The sequence below is a fragment of the Kogia breviceps genome, chromosome 4 (genome assembly GCF_026419965.1).
Source record: "Kogia breviceps isolate mKogBre1 chromosome 4, mKogBre1 haplotype 1, whole genome shotgun sequence".
Lineage (NCBI taxonomy): Eukaryota > Metazoa > Chordata > Mammalia > Artiodactyla > Physeteridae > Kogia > Kogia breviceps.
In genome coordinates, this window is record NC_081313.1 from 33783180 (window position 1) to 33806043 (window position 22864).

Below are 22864 nucleotides of genomic sequence, written 5' to 3' on the forward strand. Positions count from 1 at the left end.
CTTTACTTTAGGAGGTCAGCCTCTGCTGGTGAGAAAAAGCAGTTTCATCTGAAGCTCTGGAAGTGAGGGGAGCAAAGAGAAGGGATGGAGCCTCTGTTTTTGCTGTTTTGGAGCTATGGATAGAATATGGCACCCAAGCTCATACACAGCGTCCTATGCATGGTGACAGGGATCGTGGTGGGGGAGAGGGGGGATCCACTCTTCATGATATGACCAACCTATTTCCCATTATACTTACTGTAGAAATTGTCCCTTTCTTCTCAGGCTTTCAGGAACAACTGTGTTCAAACAGTTTTACTATCTGGGGATATTTCTTTGAAAAGATCATTGAGAATGAATTTATATTTGTTTGCTTAGAGCACAAAACGATGCCACCTTCTATTTTTAATGGTAAACTACCTGAGATGTACTTATCCATTGTCCTAAAGAACATCTTAGAAATGCTCTGTAGTGCTTAGCAGGGGACCTGCTGTATAGTAGGCATTTGGCAAATAATTGCTGTATTACTGAATAAATAAATAATGGCTGTGATAAAACTATAGCAGTGTTATGTTAAGGTCAAAGATATACTTACTTGGAATATTATTTGCAGATATATATTATTTCATAAATGTAGAAATCATTACAGCTTTATAAATAGAAATCCTCTAATGTCATGAACCTACTAGTGTATATAACAAGCAGAGCCTTTTGGGGCACTTATGTCCAAATTCAACCTCAAAAACAATCTTGGAACACATTTTTTTGCTGGGTTTTTATAATACTATTACAATGCTTAAGTTTTGTTTTAAGACTGATTTGAACCCAACAAGTAGGGTTTATTTGTGAAATACAATTTCACTTCTGACATAATGTTTCACACATTGGACATAGTGGAGGTTCAGCAAAAGTAGATTTCACATTAAGCTTTTAACCTCAAGATGGTGTTTTATAATATTAATATACTATATTAACATAGTATTGCTGTACTGATATTGGCCTTTGTGGCAGTATCAGAAGCTAAAAGCATGAGACTTCGGAGATACCTAACTTTGATGTAATGGAAGCACTCATGGCATTGTCTTTATTGGTGGAGAATACTATATTCTTTCACAGAGGAAGTCCTAATATGGTGATTTATATTTTTAAAAAAGAATGATACTTCCTGTTGCTCTGAGTCGTATCCTATTTAAGAGATCCACTTTGGGGCTATCATGAAGCACTGATGAATATGAAATAAAAAAATTAAGACAACTGGTATCAGGACTTTATTAAGCTTTTCACTGGATACAAAGAAACTTTTTTAAACATTAAGAACACGATCTTATCAAAAAAATTTCACATTTGCTAAACAGAACTGTAGGCATGTATTTTCTTTACACCACGTTTATTAAAGTATCAATGACCAGATCCTAAAAAGAGAAGGCACAGATCTGTCTCCCTCTGGTGAATTTCTAGTGTCTAATGAAGGAAATGTCACCAGCTCTGCAAATTCCCATCCTATAGACATGAAGCAAATCAACACAAATGTGTGACAGCAGGGGCCATGAGATGGAAATGTTACATTAAGGGATTTGGATTTTCTTATCACTTACACAAATTTCAAGAGAGGAGGTAGCTATCCAAATGTTCTGAAACTCCATCCACATTCGGACTCTGCCAAGGATTCACTATTGGATACAACAGTATTCGAAAACTCTATTTTAGGAATGCCGATCTGGTTCTACTCTCTGAAAAGTGTTCTAGAAACTGACCTTAGATCCCACTGTTCTTACTCTGGGATGTGTTGGGTTTCCTCAGAAAAAGTGCTGGTTGTTATAATCTGCTTTGGCGAGCGTCTCTGTCAGGTGCTGGCTTCATTGTCAGGCACTACATTCTATCTCCCACCTGTTGCCCGAGTAGGCACCGACAGCTGTGTCCATATCTCAGACTCTTCTCTCTTCCTCAGGCAGTCAAGAGAGTTCCTTTCTATGTCAAATTTTCTAAAGTTCCATAGAAGACCAGTTCTAATCTGATAAAAATAATTTGTGGTAAGATGTTAATGAGAAAAGTAATGGATTAGTTTGTTACCTCTCTGAAAGAAAAAGATAATAAATTATAAAAGAGGTCCTGGTATGGGTTGGAAGGTGCTACTATACTCCAGGGTCATTTTAAATGTCTGGGTGTGTTACTGGTTGTCCCAATTATTGGGGAATGTTACTTAAGGGATTAAGGGGGGCAGGCGAAGCGAGACTTGGATCTCACAACAGGCCAGTGAATGTGGCATCAATCTTATAAAAGTTCTTATCTCATTATTCCTCCTATATTTGAGTTAGTCCTTCATAATGCATTTGTAGGACTTGGCATGGGCCAATATTTTCCTTCATGAAGGGTATTAGGACTATTGATTTTCATGAAGTATCTTAACACAGGAGTGTAGAAAGAGGTAGGATTTTACCCCCTATAGGTAGCCCTGAAGAAAAAAGTAGAAAGTCAGGATGGATAGGGATGCCAGATTAGAAAAAAATACAGACACAACCAGTTAAATGTGAATTTCAGATAAACAATGAATAATTTTTTTGTATAAATACATCTCATGAAATATTGGGAAAATACTTATATTAAAAATATTCGGGCTTCCCTGGTGGCGCAGTGGTTGAGAATCCGCCTGCCGATGCAGGGGTCACGGGTTCGTGCCCCGGTCCGGGAAGATCCCACATACCGCGGAGCAACTAAGCCCGTGAGCCACGGCCGCTAGGCCTGCGCGTCCGGAGCCTGTGCTCCGCAACGGGAGAGGCCACAGCAGTGAGAGGCCCGCATACCGCAAAAAAAAAAAAAAAAAAAAATTCATATGTATCTGAAATTTGAATTTCACTGGGTGTCCTGTATTCTATCTAGCAACCTTAAATATGGGACAAAAATAATTAAAGATGGAGAAAGAGAGGAAAGAAGATTGATTAATATTCCATACCAAGATCCCAGGCCCAAAGATTACAGAGTTTTGCTTTGAACATGACCACCTGTGCAGAGCCTCAAATTAGTACTTAGTTTTTTATTGCTAGACTGCACATAGGCAGATAGCAAAAATTTAAGAGTGTTGCATCCTGTTTTTTTGCAAAGGGTACCACCTAATGTTGATGGGTCTTTAGTGATTCTCACAGGGCCAAGGCAGTTCATCTCACTTGAGAAGATCCAATTTTTTAGAAAGTAATGGTTTGGAGAAACAATTTTTTATGGAAACCTTATCCTTATAAACAAAATGAGTTCCATATTTGGAAGAACAGCTTTAGGAATGCACTGGTTCTGTTGTTGATGGAAATGAATCTGAATTTAGTTTCTTTGCATGTTACTGAAGTTAATAAATTAATTGATGTTTGAAACTTAAAGAGCATTGGGTGTTCCACAAGCTGGACTATTTGCTTGTGGGAACTCAAATAAGTGCTAAAGCACATTTCTCATGTGATTAAAAAACAAAAGGCCATTTTTAACAAAAATATAATTTCTTTGAAAATTTTAATCCCAAATTGCAACAATAACAAAAATGTCAACGAATTAAGGCTGGTCATAATGTGCCCTTTTTCTTTAGGATAAGTTTGATTTTGTATAAGATACAGTATACTTAACACACACATACCACATACAAGCACACACTTCTGGCTCATACAAGTACACATTTAGGACTAGTACCTACAAAAGAGTATCATAAATGAAATAAAAATTGCACAATTTTCAACTGACTTAATCAACACGTTTTACAATTTCTACAGAACACTTTATCGCTGTCATTGGGAAAACAAATAATTTAGAGCATTATTTAAAACTGTATGTAACACAGGAGCCACCAATAAGTTATGGCAAATACAGTATTTACACCATTGTGTCAGTGAAATCTAGTTGAAAAGACTAAAGTGCTATAAAATAAAATACTTTTAAAAACCTTGTTTAGCATATCCTGAGGGACACTATGCATTATTTTCTATTAGCAATTCAAAAAGCGAGCACTCTACCTGTGGAGCTCTCATTTGGACTAGCAACCAAAGGTCAGAAGATTGTGTCATTGGATCATTAAAATTGTAGAACTGAAAAAGTCATGAAAACATACATTTCCTGAGACTTCCAAACTTCCAGTTTGGAATCCTAACAGGGGAGATCTCATGTTAGAACTCAAAGAACTTAAAACAACATTAAACGAACATGCATGTCTGTCTGTTTGTGATTTATATTTAAGTCCATCTTTGATTCTCCAGCTTGAAGTGTAATTGACAGTGCAGTTAGACTATTACTGCTAGGCATTTCTTATTTATGACGGTGTCATTTTTCATTGGTTTTCTAGTGATTTTTCTCCTCTTAAATATTTAAATATTTGAATTATGTTTGTTCCTACTTACGTAGGGGATATTAATTTTAAGAGTTAAAATGGCAATAGAATCAGGTTGAGTGATTAGAGTGCAGTTTCAGCTTGAATAATGTGTGAGATGTGCATGCTGTGTGTGTGTGTGTGTGTGTGTGTGTGTGTGTGTGTGTGAGTATGTGTGTACACACACAGGTGCATACATACCAAACACTTTATGCTCTAATACATTCATTGTTAGGTGGCACTCCATGAAAAGTGAGTTTTCCCAGTATGGCTGAAAGTGAATATTGAGGTCATCATATAGAATATCCTAAGGCTTTTAAAAGATGCCTCCTCATTCTCTGCATTCATGTGATTGTGTAGTAATAAGGGAGACATAAAGAATAATGGCAGGAGGATCTAAATATTGGTCCTTTGAAATTACAGACAGGAAAGCAAACCAAAAAATGATACTCTTTGTATATTTTCTCCCATCTCAGCCACTCACTCCTTTGATTTCCTGCTGTAGATTGTGTAAAAGTTGGATTTTGTTTCTGTTTTCTTTGCCTTGAAGGACTGTGATGGAAAAGTCTTAAGAAATAAGCAAAACAAAAAATGCACCAAGATGTATCTCCTACCATTTGGGGGTCTATTTGTAGCCTTTGTGCTCTAACTCTCTGGAAACTCAATGCCCAGCTAAGACAAAGGAGCTTAGGCTGATGGTAAGCTCTGATTGCCTACCACTAGTCCTCACCCCCTACCTCTTTATTTAAGGCCTACAGCCTGCTCCGTAAGTGTGTCCCAGAGCAGGGCCAATGGGCAGAAGACAGCCAAAGCCATGTTCTCTCCACTCCCCTTGCAAAGGAATCCCTCCTAGTGAACTCTTCCTCTAGTGGAGGATGCATGGATCACCTCTGCCTGTTCCCTCCTTTAGAAATTAAGGCAAGTCCATTTATTCCCAGGGCCTGTTACACAGATACTGTATATCCACATGGACACCAAACGTTGGCTTGGAAGTATCTTTTGTCAAACAGGTCTCTATGTGCATATCATTAATAGCAAATAAAAGCTTTCTCCAACTGAGAAACTGCACAATTCATCTAATGCTTCAGCATGTTTGTTTTTTTCCAGCACCCAAATGACAGATATGACAAAGCTAATTCTAAGCAAACATAAGAAAACATTTAAGTTCAAGAAAATACAACATAGTTACCTCTATATTTTCTTCATTTTTCATTAGTATTGAATATGTTGAAAGATCTGTTTTCTCATACTTTTATACGTTAAATCCTTGTGTCATTGCAAGTGTGCTTGGCTAAAGATCCTCCTGAGGGCTGAATAATGAATAGTCAGAGAAAACCTCCCCAAGAAACAACTTCACAGGACATAAATTTCAATATGCTATAGTCCTGTAGAAAGGATTCCTATTCAATTGCATATAAAGAGCAGGTGAGAGAGATAGAAAGACAATAAAACTACAAGGGGAGGGAAAGCAGAAAGAAAATTATATTTGTAGATAATTAATATCTATTTTTACAAAAATATTTGAATATGATCAGCTACTCTACTTTCAAAAATCTCATCAACTCTTTTTCATACATTGTTAAGGGTGTTGGTCCTAAAATTAAATTATTTAATATTACCTAAGTTTTCACTTGAAAAGAAGAATTTCACTGTGTCTCTCCATGACTGTGTGTGTTTGTGTGTATTTGTATCTGTCTGCCTGCACAAGAGTGGGTATATATTGATATATTTTGTCTGTTGGGACATATACACACAATTGGAATGGAGATCATATCTGTTGCATGTATATGCATGCTACTTGGTCAACCACACATACCTGCACACTTCTCATAAACATTCTCTTCAGTATAAACAATTTCTCTTCCTTCCCCACAGTTGCTAATAAGCATTATTTTCTGATAGTGAGTATAATCTTTTAATCAACTCTTGATTATTTATAATTTTGATGTACATAACCTTGGAATCAAATCCCTTACCTAGGACTCAGAGATTAAACCACATGTCATACATCTAAATTAATTGAAAGCTGAGAGCATGCTTTTATTTCTCTATGGCCCCACTTTACATGGACTGTGTTTTCCCAGGAAACTATTGAGGTGAGATTATTTCTAAACATGAAGATAAAATAATTCAGAATTGTACAAATTCAGCAAATTTTATAGATTTTTATAAATGCCTCACAATATTCCTGTGAGGCATATTGGTAAGGGTTATCATGCTCTTTTAAGATTGTTTAGAGCTGTCAAATATCACAAAGACACCAAGGCAGAAGCAATGCTCAAAGTTGCGTTACCATTTTTCTTCCTCATACACCTGGACTATCAAATGGTGGATAGCAGAAACTTTCTGTGAAACTTTGGCCTCTGCCTCAAACTTGACCCTGGGGTGGGACACAGAAGTGACTTTCAATAAGTCTGCCCAAATCACATGTATTTAAGAATCTCCTAAAAATGTTTCATGGATCCTTGAGAGTTCACGGTCATAGTTTCAAAAACATTGCTCTAATTCACTCTGCCACCCTTCCATTTTCCTCAACTTCAAGTAAAAAAACTCAGATTGAAGCTTCTCAGAATATATTCCTCAAAATCTGGGATTTAGAATGACATAGTTGGAAATCTCAATTTGTTAGGAAAGTTTGCTTAATCTTTCATTTCTTTCTTTTCTTCTTTTTATTTTTTCAGTCAAGATAATTGTTAGAAGAACTTTTGTAAGAGTTCTTTTCAGAGTTTTCTGATTTTAACAACACTTATCATAATTTTTCATTTACCGAGCATTTGTAGGACAATATTATTTAGGAGATTTCTGAATTAAAATGACATCCATCTCTTCCCCCACTCCTATTTTTCACTATGGACTTGGCACTAAGAATTCTTCCACAAAAGTTTTTACTCTATAGTTATAGCTGCCTTAAATAGAAATACTGTGAAACACTATTGTTTTTATGTAACACGAAAATTACTGATTATGGCCACCAATATTACTTATGCAGGGAAACTGATTTGATGCATCTTGTTTATGACCCAAAGTTAGTGAGATTGCAGACTACAGAATATTATACCAGGTCCCACAAAACAAGTACGTTTCAGTACAACAATGTATTGATAATACACGTTATGTTGGGCATTTAATTATTTTTTAGTCCCATACAGCATCTGATTAAAAAGAGCGAGCGAGAAAGAAAGGTTCATTTAGAGGATACACAGTGTAGGAGCCCTAGGTTGAAATCAGAAACACAATCAAGTAAACACTCATAAGTTACAAAAACTAATTCTGAGAAATGAAATTTACTAGTCTTTTTTTTATTCCTAACACTAGAAGTAGGTTTTGCTCATCAAATGGGAAATGAAATATTTATAGTAATGAAGAGTATGATAATAATCACTGCAGAAATGGTTTCCCCCTTTTCCCACCCACTTTCAGCCCTTATTCCCTCAGAGACTCAGTGGAATAGGAAAATCAGAGTGTTTATAGATAATATGCCTAATACAGTGAGTTTTCTCTATCTTATTCACTGACGCTCCAAATGGTACTATCAAGTGTTAGCTTCCCCTTCATCAAAGACATAGTTGAGCTTTATGACAGTGCTGATGAAATCACCAAGTTCTACGAAATCGGCAGTGACAATATTGATGCCACTCTCTCCTGGCTTCTGCGTGCGGACCCACTGCATCATGGCAGGAAGAGCTCTGAGAAAGGAAAGAAAAAAGAGAAATCACAGAAGGAAAGATATTATCTTTCGAGCTCACAATTCCCAGGACTTCCTTTAGTTTTCTAACTTATTAAAATAAATGCCCCAATTACAGATACAGAATGGAGAAAAAAGCCAAATGGACAATGGTAAATTCTTAACCTCTGAAGTGACTCTGCAGGAGAAATACAGCCATCCCTGGAATCCACAAGGGATTGGTTCCAGGAATCCCCACAGATACCAAAGTCTGCAGATGCTCAAGTGTCTTTTATAAAATGAAGTAGTAAAGTCATCCCTTCTCATCTGCAGTTTCTGCATCCGTGAATTCAAACAACCCGGGATCAGTTTCATGGATACGGAACCCTAGGATATGGAAGGATGGCTGTAGTCACTACCTTGGTCCACATTGGACTCCATCTTTGGAGATCTCAGATGCCATGAGAATTTATAGAGAAGCTTCTCCACTAAGAAAACAACATTCTTGCACGCATATCCTAGTTTGGTATGGTGTGATTGCAAACCCTGCAAAGCTATGGGGTAGTGAGGTCAGAGATGCATCCATGCACTTAGCAAACATTTATTGTGAACCCACTATTTTCAGCAAATATGCCAGATATTGTAAATAGATGTAAGGGCAAAACTCCCTGCATTTGACAAGTGCATGGTTTGGTGGCAGGCAGGTGGACAAGGAAGAAAATTTTAATACTGTATAGCACAATCAATGCTCATCCTTTAAACATATTTACTGATCACCTCTTCTATTCCAGACACCCTTGAAGGCACTTGGAAAACCTGAGTGAACAAAGAAGATACAAATATCCACCTGTGTGGAGCTTACAGTCTAATAAGGAAAGACAAAGGATGACTAATAATCCTAAATTAATTATATCATTTGATAGGAAGGAATAAGTGCTATTGAAACGCAGCAAGAACAGGAGGATTTGGAGTGCATAGATAGAGAGGTGTGGAGCAGATTGCAAGTTAAAATAGGTGCTGACGCAGGTCCATGGACAAGCGGACACTTGTGCGAGGGTTTGAAGGAGACAAGGGAGTTGTCATGTAGAAAGCTAGGGAAAGCATTTCAGTTCCTGCCATGGCCCTGAGGGGGTAGCATACCTAAATGTGGCAAAAGAAAGAAGAAAGTATTGAAAGATGAAGTTAGAGAAATAATAAGGAAAGGGAGGCAGATGCTGTAGAGCACTGTAGGCTATTATAAGGGTTTTGAGGTTTACTCTGAGCGAAATGGGGAGTCTTTGGAGGATCTTGAGCAGAAGAGTGTTATGATCTGACTTAATTATAAAAGATGATTCATTACCATGACAGCATGGTGGAGAGTCACCTAGCCTAGCTTGCAAAGTCAGGAAAAACTTTTCAGAAGAGCGCTCCCTGAATGTTGAGGGATTAGGAAGATTTAGCTGGGTAAAGGTGGGAACAGGGTGATGCAGTGCATTTTCAGACAGAAGAAATAGCAGTCCTTCATTCATTGACAGGACTAGGGCGTGCTTAGGAGTAGGGCATGCAGACAGATCCAGGAGATGTTAGTAGAGATGCAATATCCTATGACAGCATATTGAAGAGAAACCACTATGACTTAAGGGAGCAGGAAGGGAGATTGACGTGAAAAAGGGATAAATGAACTGAGGTCTGAGAGATGATAGTGCAATAACAATGAAAGAGTGAGGAAATACATGTGGACATTAATTTCCTGGATGAGATGGGGGGAGAGAGAGAAGTGAGTGGGTAGAGAGACAATGATGAAATTAAGAAACTCAGAGAAGTTACAAAATTTAAGGAAGTCTTAAAAATGTTGGAGAAATAAGGAGGAACCGGATGATAGAAGGCTTTCAGAAGTGTAGACCAGCTGAAAGCTGTTAACCAGGGAAATAATATGCTTAGACTTGTGATTCAGAGAGAGTGGTCTGCTTTCATTGTGAACAAATGAATGGAAGAAAGCAAGACTGGGATCCGGGCTAACAATTAGGGCGCTGTGGAAGGAAGCCAGACCAGAGATAATGGTAGCTTACATCTCAGAGGCCACAATAGATATATTTGAAAGGAACTGAGGAGACAAAATGACAACATTTGACTGGTGTGGGATTGGATGTAGTTGGAGAGGGAGAAAGAAGCCATGAACGATGCCTAGATTTCTAGTGGTATTCTGGCAGGTGAGCATCTTTTGCTAATCTTGGAGAGATATCACTGAAGGCTTTCCAGTGGATGTGCTAAGTTCAAGTCTGAGACATGTTGACTTTGAGGTGACTTTGGGACACATGAGTTGAGATCTTAATTCACAGTTAAGTGCAGTTGTGCTATTTAGGGCATAGAGCTGGTCCAGTCATCACATAGAAAGAATAGTTAGAGCTATGAGAGTGGATAAAATTACCTGGGAAGATAGTATAAAGAAGGATGAGAAGAGAAAATTTGAAAATCAACAACATGGGCAGAAAATTTGATTCAATTAAAAAAGAGAGAAGTAGGCATAGAAGTAAGATGAAATTAAGAGCATGTAGTGTCATGAAAAAAGGAGAAAAGAAAGCCATGCTTCTTTTGGTTTGTGAGGTTGAAGCATAGAATGTGATATGTGTGTCTTTCTCCAGACCTCAGAAAGTGTATCCAGTCAAACTTGACCCATCCAGGCAAAACTGAATCAACTGCCTTGGACTACATTCATCCTGTGGTTAATACCTTAAAAATTCTGATCCACATTTTTCAGCATACAGATAGAGGAGGACACAAGTGCTTCTAAAAGAGCATAACATCGATTTAAAAGGTCCATTGCCTTCAGAAAATAGACTCGCAGGTGGAGAAATTTGACCTTCACAACAACAGCTTCAGAAGAGAATTCTATCTTGAAATGAAAAATCTGGATCCCTAGAGCACAGGCACAAGTGTATTCAAGTTCGTTAGAAAGACAGATGCCGTGGCAATGTGTGTGCAGCCACTTGGGTTTGAATTCCATTACTTTCTCTTCTGGACTTTCTAGGGCAGATGGTTATATCTCTGTTGTGAATATAGTATCAGACACTGTATCACTGTATTCTGTATCAGAAAAAGCAGACACTCTTTGGAAAAAGTATCAGAATGAGTGCATTTCCTGGGAAGGATAGTTCTCTAGCAGATATACTCACCTTGAGAGGTGAGAGGTGGGGTAGAAAAGCATGATGCTGAGGCCAGTGCTGACTCTGTATTAAGTTTAACCAAGTAGCTGGCTTACCAGATCCCTAGGGTACTAGGTTTGGGGAGGCTCCCGAGCAACAGAACCCCCATTTTAGAACCATGACCATCACAGAAAGAGATACTCAGATGCCCACTACTGCTCTAAGACTGAAATTCCTGGGCCTGTATTTAGAACAACTAATTGTTATCCCCATGGAGAGATGTTAGGAGAATATGAGTGCTCTTCTCTGTTTCTCTATAAAATAGATTGCTTTGAGGATTGATTAAATATAATTTTGGAATAGCTTTTAGGCCGCAGGTGAAATAGGAGTTTCACATTTGAATGCTATTTCTCTGAGTCATGGGAATATTTCTCTTTTTCTCTTCAGATATAGTTTTGTAACGTCAGTATGGTACCAAAGACAAAACAAGCAATAACACCGAGTTGAATATGAGATACTCAGACAGACTTAAGTAGAATTATGTTAAACAAAAAGACTCAGTATACTGGATTAAAACTAGCAAATGCTACTGAAGTTACGATGATTATTTAGAGTGGCATTTCTTAAACTTTTAAAATTATTTCCCCCTTATGGAGCCTTTTAAAATATTTTTTCCCTCCTCATCTTCCTTCTCAATAAAATTTTAATACCACAGATAGACTCTAAATATGTTTATAAGTTGTTTGTATATACCTGTGCTTTTTACATAAAAAGAGTAAATTTTTTATTTGCCCTCCGGAGAATCAATTTTTATATTAGGTAATTAGAGTAAATTGAAAAGCCTACTCTGGTGGTAATAAAGTATTGTCTCTGTAATAATTTTCATGGTATAAGACAAACTGATTAACAAAGACCTACTGTATAACACAGGGAACTCTACTCAATATTCTTTAATGACCTATATGGGAAAAGAATCTAAAAATGAGTGGATATATGTACACGTATAACTGAATCACTTTTCTGTACACCTGAAACTAGCACAACATTGTTAATCAACCATACTCCAATACAAAATTTTTTTTTAATTTTTAAAAAATTAAAAAGAAAAACTGGTTTAACTTTAATTTATTTTATTTTATTTAAAAAAATTTTTTTTAACATCTTTATTGGAGTATAACTGTTTTACAATAGTGTGTTAGTTTTTCCTTTACAACAAAGTGTATCAGTTATACATATACATATGTTCCCATATCTCTTCCCTCTTGCGTCACCCTCAATCCCACCCTCCCTATCCCACCCGTCTAGGTGGTCACAAAGCAGTGAGCTGATCTCCCTGTGCTATGCGGCAGCTTCCCACTACTATCTATTTTACATTTGGTAGTGTATATATGTCCCTGCCACTCTCTCACTTTGTCACATCTTACCCTTCCCCCTCCCCATATCCTTAAGTCCATGCTCTAGTAGGTCTGTGTTTTATTCCCGTCCTACCACTAACCTCTTCATGACATTATTTTTTCTTAGAGCCCATATATATGTGTTAAAAATCACCCATTCACTCATTCAACAAAGATATACTGTATCTGTGGAAGACAGCGTTCTAGGTGTAGCTCCCTAGAGCCATTTTGGCGTTCAGACCTTCCTCACCTCTCTCCAAGAAACGTTGCCACAACCCTGCCACCAAACTGTTTTTTCATGCCTTTCCTACACTACAGTCACAACACTCTTTCTCTCAACCGAATGCATTATTCTTCTACATGATCACTGCAAAGTCTTCTCTCACCTACAAGATCCGTAGGCTCTTGCTCAGTATATATGAGTCCCTCCATCCTTCCTCACGCATCAACCACACACAACCTCTCTTCAGCTGCATTTGTTGCTACTTCCTACATGCTAATTTTTTCTCTAGTAATACTGAAATGCTTATGTTTTCTCCCAAATATACCCTGTGGTTTCATGCCTCTTTTTTTTTTTTTTTTCAGGACTTCTCTCTATATGAAATACCATTCTTTCTTTCAGTACCCTTCTTGGTCTAATTTCTGCTTGCCCTTGAAGACTTGGCCCAGGCAGCATCTCCATCCCTCAAGTTCAAATCTGGGTGAAGAACTCTTTTCTTGATGCTTTATCTCCTTAAGCACAGTTCTGTAACTACACACTGCACATGGCATTCAGATTTTCCACTTCCATGTCTATTTCTATCAGCACCTGCACACTTTTCAAAAAACAAAAATCATATCATAGTCATCAAAATATCCCCTGTACTTAACCACAATCCCTGGGACCCAAAAGGAAAATAACACATTTATTGAACTCAAATGTTACCTAGAAATCCTGGTCTCAACTGTCTCAAAGTCTAACAAGTAAAATGGATGTGAACCAACCATGACAATACAATATGGCACAACAGGCATGGGCATAGGATTCTATGGGAGCATGTAGGTAAAATAATTTATTTCACTTGGGAGAAATTATGGAGAAATTTAAGGAGCATGTCACAAAATAGGTGACATATGAGCTTGGTCAATACTTTTTAGATAAAGAAGAAGAATACATTTCAAGAAAAGGGAACAGCACATCCAATAGAATATGGGCTGTATAGTAGATCTCCAGAACTTATTTGTCTCTCATAACAGAAACTTTGTACACGTTAATCATCACCTCCCATTTCTCCCTCTCTCCAGCCCCTGTGAACACCATTCTATTCTCTGCTTCTACGAGTTTGACTGTTTTTGATTCCACATATAACTGAGATCACATAGTATTTGTCTTTCTCTGTCTGGCTTATTTCACTTAGCATAATGCCCTCCTAACAAAACTGTACTGTATACTAAGATTTGCTAAGAGGGTAGATCCTATGTTAAGTGCTCTTACCACATACACACATAAAAAAATAATAAAGGGGGCAGGAGGAAACTTTGGGAGGTGATGGATATATTTATAGCCTGATGGTGATGGTTTCATGGGTATATACCTATCTCCAAACTCATCGAGTTGTGTACATTAAAAATGTACAGCATTTTATATGTCAGACCTCAATAAAGTGTTTTTTTTTAAAAAAAAGCATATGGGCATGAAAGAGAAGACATGATTAGGAAAGACAAGGTGACCAGAGAGTAGGCGCCATGGAGGTGTGGGGACACTAGGGGGACTGACTGGAGTAGGGGAGGAACAGGAAGGTGTTTGGGCCAGATGGTTAAAGCCTCCTTTGACGACCTGTGAAGTCAGAGCTTCCCTTTATATGCACGTAGGTTTGCTGTTGATTTCGTCCAAAGAAGAGTCCATTGATTTTCCCATGCAATGAAGAATCTAATATTAATTCCATACAAAGTCTATCAACTAATGGCACTGAAACTTGTATTCTCTTCACTTATAAATAAAGAGCTTAGGAAATTCCTTTTGGAAGTTCTCAGATTGCTACGAGATCCTAAAAAGCCCTTATTTGTTCATTCATTCATTTATTCATTTTTTCATATTAGTTCTACCTTTATAACCAAAAAGTAGCTAGCAGAAATTTGAAGAGCATTCACTAATATTATGAAGGAAAATATTTCTTAGTGAAATTATGTAGTCTGAAGAGATTACTAAATTCTCTTTGAATTTGTATATTAATATTTTAGTATCTATTTATGGAATAGTCTCCTTTGGTCTCCTATAGTCACATAGAAAGATGTGACTAAATAGATACTGCAATGTTGTCTTTTAAATGCCCCTCTTTTTCTTAATCTCTCATTTTCATTAGATGCTGGATTTACAGTGTGGATTTAGACTGTTTATTTGCAAGACCTAACTGACTACCAGGAGAATCATTTCAAGATAAAGAAAAATTTAAATAAAATCCTAGCACTAGTGTCAAATCTGGAGCCAGACTGTTTCTGCTCAAGTCTCAGCACCAGCATTAATTATGAGCAAGTTAGTTAACACTCTAAGCCTCAGTTTTACTATCTATCACATTAGCATATTAATGAGGATTAAAGTGCTTAGATGAGTGCCTGGCTCTCTGTGAGTGGTAATGTATTGATATCCACTGAGTGACAGCCCAGGCAATGCCCTGCTCCAGAGTCTCAAAGAAGGAAGGCAGCAGGGAATTCTGAGGGCAACACCCAGCCATAATACAGTTGTGATGTAAAAATGAGCCTGCGGGATTTCTTTCCAACCTTCACAATTTCCAATCAATGATAGAAAGTGGGTGGGGGAGATGTCCTTGTGTATAAGGGTAAGACTTGGCAATGAAACTTTAGGGACGTATCCTTGGAAGGGTGTTTTTGGGGGCACATAATTGGGGCAAACGTCCAAATATGCTTTTCCCATCATAGATTCTAACTTAAGTTAGCAAAAGAGCAGGTCCAGAACCAAAATTTGGTACATGAAACCTCAAGCCCTTCTCCGGAGTATGGAGCTCTCCTGAGGAAAGACATCTTCAAACAGTTTGCAGGCTTCTTAGAGGAGAAACAGGCAAGTGTACAGGAATCAGAAAACCTTCCTCCAAGGAAGCAACAGGAGGGCAGCGATGTGGGAGCCAGAGGTCTTCTCATGTTCTAGTTTTGAGAAACAATTTTGAAAAGATTTAAAGGAAAAGATTTGGGAATTGGAAATGCTGAGTTCAGGAACCCTCAGTGTGCTGACCCTGACTTATTAATTCATGTCAGTCTCCTACTTAGGATGCTTCAATCACCCCTCACTGCTTTTAGCATAAAGAGAAAAATTCTTAACTGGTCTATAGGCTCTGAATAGCAGCTACTAGCTGCTCCTCCAGTTTCATCTCTGGTCACTCTCTCCCTCACTGAATTCTAGCCACATCCACAGTCTTGCTCATCTTGACCAGCCTAATTTTCCTCAGGGAACATTGTAAGAGCTGTTGTTTGTTCACTGTTTTTTTTTTTTTTTCACCAAGAATACCTCATCTTCCCTGCTCCTTCACTTGACCAACTCACTCACTTTTCTTTCAGGTGATAGTTTAAATGGCATTTCTTCAAAACACTAGTCAGAATTGTAATTATATTTACATGTTTGATCAACACCTGCCCCCTATCTAGACAGCAGTGGCTTTGAGGACAAAGACTGTCTGTTTTCTCATTGTTGGAGCCCAAAGGCTCAGCATAGCACTTGGCATAGACTGAGTACTCAATAAATTTGTATTGAATAAATAGCTTTTATTTTTAGAAACAAAAGGTTGATTTTTAGAATAAAAGTGCATGCAGTAACATAATTCATGGAAAGACTGCTCAGTTTTCCTCTCTGTGGCTATTGCCACAGATTTTAGTTTGTGAATTCACTGCTATTTTGCTGAACAAAAGTCTTTTAAAAATTAACTTTAAAAAAAGTCTTTTAAAAAATTAACTTTAAAAATTAAAAAAAAGTCTTTTAAAAATTTTAACTTTTCTCTACTTGGCAGGTCTTACTCGCAAATTTCCATATTGAACAGTCAATTTGCAAAATGACTTTTCCTGCATTATACGTAAAGTGTCCTGAGAGTCTGTGTTAACAATGACAATAGTAGTCATCATCTTTCTAAGAATAAAGTTTATTAACATTAAACTTAATTAAACAGATTTCTTTATTTACTATCAATTTGTTATTAATTATAATTACCTATGATTTAATTAGAATTAAATTTATTAGAAACCCATGTCAAATTCATATTCAAGTGTGTGTGTGTATATATAATACTTCTACAACAAATGCACTTTATATATGCTACTTCTCTAAATTCTCTAAACTGTTGTATTTTGTGGTTATGAATGAACAATGTGGATAATAAAACACTTGAATCTTTCAGTGAATTTTATTTGAATATATTTAATTTTCAATGAAATGTTTCCTTTGTTGAACAAAGTAGAATCTTTAAATTAAATTAATTTTTACAGAACTCTCTGATGCCCTTGGAAATAAAGATTACAGTGAAATGTCAGAGCCTTTCTCAATGTTAGTGCCTTTCTCAAACCTCGCCTCTCCTGAGAAATGGAGGCTTCACTGGTCTGCAAAATTTAAAATAATCATCACAGGTCTTTCTTCCCTTGGGCAACTGAGTCACTCAGGACCAACTAATTCAACCCAAGTCTGACATATTTAAAATATGATTTCCTGTCAATCTGGCCATTTCTGAAGGCTTAGAAATTTCACTTGAAAATGTAAAGGAGAGAAAGATGAAACAAAAAGAAACTCTTTCCCCAAAGGTTGGCATTTCATTCACTGAATCATACAGTGATTGATAAAAGGCAGGGCCTTTGCATCTGTAGTTTTAAACCCCAAAAAGGGCTTCAAAATAACTTCAGGCAGACAGATGGATGTATCTCAGAGATTGTAACTTGCATGAAGACAAGGCTTAGCATTTTTTGCTAAACCTGTTTCTGTTTAGAAAGGAGCATATCGGATTTATGCCAGATAAAAATAACTCATTTTTGGAAAAAAAATTTTTTTCCCCTAAGATTGCACTCAGAGAAAGAATGAAGTCATGTGAATGATCTGCAAAACAAATGCCCTAAAATCAACTCTAGAGATTTTAGGGGACTTGGGCTTTCTTGAATAAGAGACTAAAGTCCTCCCAAGTCTTCCTATGACAAGCACTATGTACTTTCAGAACTAAATCACCACAACTATTTAGGTGTAAAACAGAAAAAAATGAAAGTTACAACTAAACATATAGCTGATTTTAATTTTTCCCTCTGTGGCCATGAAAGGAAGAAATCTCTCTCTCCTTAACCTTCCCATATTCTCTGCTCAAATCAAGTTCAAACTCCATCTGCAGCTTGATAAAGACATCTGTTCAATGCATATTTATAAAGCACCTCTTATGTGCTGTATATTATTCTGTGTGCTGAGGATGCCAGGGTGCTCAGAAAGAGACCCAGCCCTTGCCCTCTTGGTCCATACCCTCTAGTTGGGGAGAGAGAGATTTATTAAAAACAAACAACAAGCACCATTTATTGAAGAGGCTGTCTTTTCTCCATTGTATATTCTTGCTTCCTTTATCAAAGATAAGATGACTATAGGTGCATGAGTTTATTTCTGGGCTTTCTATCCTGTTCCATTGATCTATATTTCTGTTTTTGTACCAGTACCATACTGTCTTGATTACTGTAGCTTTGTAGTCTGAAGTCATGGAGTCTGATTCCTCCAGCTCCGTTTTTCTTTCTCAAGATTGCTTTGGCTATTCGGGGTCTTTTGTGTTTCCATAAAAATACCCTGAGAAAACCATAATTGAAAAAGAGTCATGTACCACAATGTTCATTGCAGTACTATTTACAATACCCAGAACATGGAAGCACCCTAAGTGTCCATTGACAGATGGTTAAAGAAGACGTGGCACAATATACAATGGAATATCACTCAGCCATAAAAAGAAACAAAATTGAGTTATTTGTAGTGAGGTGGATGGACTTAGAGTCTGTCATACAGAGTGAATTAACTCAGAAAGAGAAAAACAAATATCGTATGCTAACACATATATATGATAAAAAAAAAAAAAGGTTCTGAAGAACCTAGGGGCAGGACAGGAATAAAGATGCAGACATAGAGAATGGACTTGAGGACACGGGAGGGGTAAGGGTAAGCTGGGACAAAGTGAGAGAGTGGCATTGACATATATACACTACCAAATATAAAATAAATAGCTAGTGGGAAGCAGCCACATAGCACAGGGAGATCAGCTCAGTGCTTTGTGACCACCTAGCGGGGTGGGATAGGGAGGGTCTGGGGGAGACTCAAGAGGGAGAAGATATGGGGATATATGTATACATATAGCTGATTCACTTTGTTATACAGCAGAAACTAACACAATATTGTAAAGCAGTTATACTCAAATAAAGATGTTAAAAAAATACAGACTATGTAAAAACAAAAACAAAAAAACAAACAACAAACAAACGAAAACTACCAAGTCAACTGGATTGGTGTTGAGAGAAATTTCAGTTCAGGTCCTGACTATAGTAATGTCTTTTATTGTGTTTTATAATCTTGCATAAATTATATTAACCCTGTGAGTCTCAATTTTTCCTATTTGGAAAATTAGGTGTGACAACACTTGGGGTAGACACCCCCGCACAAGGTGAAGATCTCTATGTGGGTACTATTCAGATGTAAGGTCGGGGTTGTTCATAACAACTTGGCCACAGCCATGAGGGCTGACATGCTCTGGGGGCTGCAAGATAAGGACACAAGAGCCACTGTCACACCAGGAATATTGGGGGACTGACTGACCCTCGCCTTCACCCTAACTCTCCTAGCCACCTTCACTTTTCAAAGGGACAGATTCCAAGTTCTCAAGATGATATGGGAACAATCCCACCTCCCTCTCATGCCTGGAAGTTTGTCAGTTTAGTTTAGTTTTGTGTTTGTTTAACAAAAAGTAATGCAGGCAAATCAAAGCAAAAGACGCCATCTGTTTCCTTTGATGATGGCAAAAGTAGCCCTTTTTACTGTGGCAAGGAAGAAAACTGAAAATCCATTTTCAATTAAAATAAGATCATATAAACCGCAAGAAGAATGGTGTTTAGAGTTCATCAAACTGCTGTGTCCTCAGGCCCATCATTCCCTTCAGCCCCTGTTTCAGAATAAGCCATAAACCCTGCCAGGAGACAGAATATGAGCAGTCAGCCCTCGATGGGGCCTCCGGCTGTGCGGGGACTATTCTGCCTGCTGATTTTCTAAGGGAGAGAAGGAAGAAAGAAAGCTTCATACATTCTAAACAGAGAGACCCTTCAGTATATTAATAAGATTTAGACTGCCAATAAGGCAGACAGTGGGTTTTCTTTCAAGGGTAGAGTCTCAATATAATGAACACTTCTGTGTAGGATCAAGTGTTCCCACCTCACAGTCTCTCCCTCGGTACCAAACAGCCCCTCACTCAGAACAAATGCTCCGGGAATCTGGGCACTCAAAGCTCAGAAGCAATTTACTTTACTCAAAGCGTACAGTTCCTATCTGCTGGCACCTGCCTGTCCTTTCTCCTCTTTGGAAAGATTTCCATTTTCAGAGAAAGAGCTGCTGCTCACCTGTGCAGAAGGGAAATTTTAGCATTTCTGGTTTTGCCTGGAACAAACATGTCAAGGACTATCTAGGTTTATCCCTTCACTCTCAATTGTTCCTGACTTGGGGATCCTGGATCTCGGGATAACAGAGGTAATAATGTTGAAAGTCACAAAAGAAATCCGTCACCCATGAACTGTGGGCACACAATTTAACTGAAATGCTGCTCTTCTTTACCATGGGCAGAATCATTTTATCAGTTCAGGTTTAGTATTGACCATCTGTTGCTTATTGGAAGTTCTAGTGGAAATCTGCATGCTTTTAATTTTAACAATGGAGAGATAAATTATTACCTATAAAATATACATGTATTAAGAGAAGATGGTCTCTGTGAGGAAATATGGTATAAGAGATTCTTTGTTTAAACTGAATTATAGTTTCTGTACAATAGTATATAAGTTACAAGTGTACAATAAAGTGATTCACAGTTTTTAAAGCTTATACTAAACTTATAGTTATTATGAATTATTGGTTACATTCCCTGTGTTGTACTATATATCCTTGTACTTATTTTATATACAGTAGTTTGTACCTCTTACTCCCCTACCCCTATATTTCCCCTCTCCCCTTACCTCTCCCCACTGGTAACCACTAGTTTGTTCTCTATATCTGTGAATCTGCTTCTTTTTTGTTTTATTCACTAGTTTGTCGAATTTTTTAGGTTCCACATGTAAGTGAAATCATACAGTATTTTTTTTTCTGTCTGACTTATCTTACTTAACACAATACCCTCCAAGTCCATCCATGTTGCTGCAAATGGCAAAAATTTCATTCTTTTTTATGGCTTAGTAGTATTCCATTGTATATATACCACATCTTTCTTATCCATCCATCTGTAGAGATTCTTGATGGTGAAATCCTGGGAACTATTTGTCCCCATCATGTTCATATATTCTCTCCCACTTTCAATAGATTTTATTGAGTACTAATCATGTAGCAATTGTTGGGGTGGGTACAGGGGTGAGTCAGACATGGATGGCCCTTGCCTTAATTATAGGACTAATTCTGGAAATACCTGAATTGTTACAAATAGAAATTGTTTAATTGCTCTGAATAGAGTTGCATGAAAACATTTGACAAGGATGTCCATTAAGCTTCTTTGGGCCTCATGAACTAGTTGCTGGCCTCTTTCTTGGCACACATTCCAATTCCAAATGGAAATATTCCATGGAATCTTATATATTTATGAGGCCAAGTAAAGATTACTCTCTAAGTACTCATAAGTTAAGTGAGTATTTATTGAGTTTTAATGGACTGCCTACAATTGATACAGGGGCAGTAGAAAGAATAAGAGCTTCAGAATTAGACAGAGCCCTATTTGAGTTACTAATAATGTGTGACTTTGGGGAAGGTTGTTTTTCACTGTAAAATGGGGATAATAATGATATGTAGATCCTAGGGCTTTTGCAAGACTAAAATAAAACAATACAAGATGGATAGGCGGCGTAACATAGAGGTTAATTAAGAGGACTTCGCAGCAGACTGAGTTCGAATCCTGACACTCTCACTAATACTCGTGTAACTTTAGGCAAGTCACTTAAATTTTTCTAGCTTCAGTTTCCTCACTTGTGAAAGAGAATAAAAAGAGTGAATTAATGTGGAGATTAAATGAAATAGCATGCATAAAATTTTAACATAATACTTGAGTGGTGATAACTCAATAAATGATAGCTGTTACTCCATTATTTGTGTTCATGCTTGAAGTGCCTAGTACATAGCAGACAGTAAATAAATGTTAGGTACCTTCATTTTCCCAAGTAACTCTATGAAAAAGTTACTCTCTATATTGATGTGTAGTGCCTGCTGTGAAGAGCTGCACAGATTTTCCCTTCCAGATTGAGAGCACTCATCTCAATGAGTACTAGGAGTGTTGTTGGCTGTCAGCTCTCAGCTGAGTTTCTGTCTGAGAATTGCCCTCAGCTGAAGAGTTAGTCACACCACTCAAGGTCACACACCCTCTCTGGGGACAGCCTGCATCCAGTGACTGATCTTTGGGAAGGAGTGTATACAGGCACTTGCCTCAAGGTGGGACAACTTGTCCAGCTCCAGAGCTTCCTGTAGGCTTGGCTAAGACTTTTATTGTGACTGCATCACAGCCGACTCCTCCCTCTACTCAATCCTGTTCTTGTCTCTCTCCCATAGGCGTGGATCCCAAGGGAACTCTAGAATAGAACTGCATACAAATCTCAGAGCCTTGGAGTCTAGTCTTCAATTTAGATGGCAAGAAATTCTGTGATCAGTGGACTTTCACCCAAGTAGGAATCAAGGGTAGCCTTTGGTAACCTTAATGAGATAGAGAAATTAAAACTACATTTCCATTTCTTAAATGCAAATCAGAGTAGGTCCTATGGTGGTTTGAGGGTTTTTTTTCAAGAGGGAGAGTGGGAGAAGATCACCTGAGAAAAACTTCCTTTATGCTTAGTGCCGTGTACTATGCAGAATCATGTGGGTACCTCCACTTACTCTGGCAAAGTAGAAAGGCCGCCAAGTCTAGACTACTTAGAAATAGTGACCACATAGTCTTACATTGTTCATCTGTTAGGATTTCCCTCTGGATACCATTATGCTATGAATAATGTATCAGAAGCTCAGAACATCTAAACCTACTTCTAAAGGAAACAATTGTCAGGGTCACTCTAATGGGAGACTTTTCCAGTCCAAATTGCCCAGCAGAAGCTGGGGGTGGGGTGGTGGTGGCTAGGTGGTATTTATTCCATCATCACAGCCTTTCCTGTATAGTAC

The 22864-nt window shown here is 37.7% G+C and overlaps 2 protein-coding genes across 2 annotated transcripts in view; both read right to left on the reverse strand.

Moving 5' to 3' along the window:
- The window catches only part of C6 (complement C6), a 400163-nt gene that overhangs the window by 198601 nt on the left and 178698 nt on the right, over window positions 1–22864 (reverse strand). The gene's annotated exons all lie outside the window — the stretch shown is intronic.
- The window catches only part of PLCXD3 (phosphatidylinositol specific phospholipase C X domain containing 3), a 165293-nt gene continuing 147896 nt past the window's right edge, over window positions 5468–22864 (reverse strand). The window contains exon 3 of the mRNA XM_059060923.2: window positions 5468–8001. Coding sequence (XP_058916906.1) covers window positions 7848–8001 — 154 coding nt within the window. The 3' untranslated portion in view covers window positions 5468–7847. The remainder of the gene's footprint in view (window positions 8002–22864) is intronic.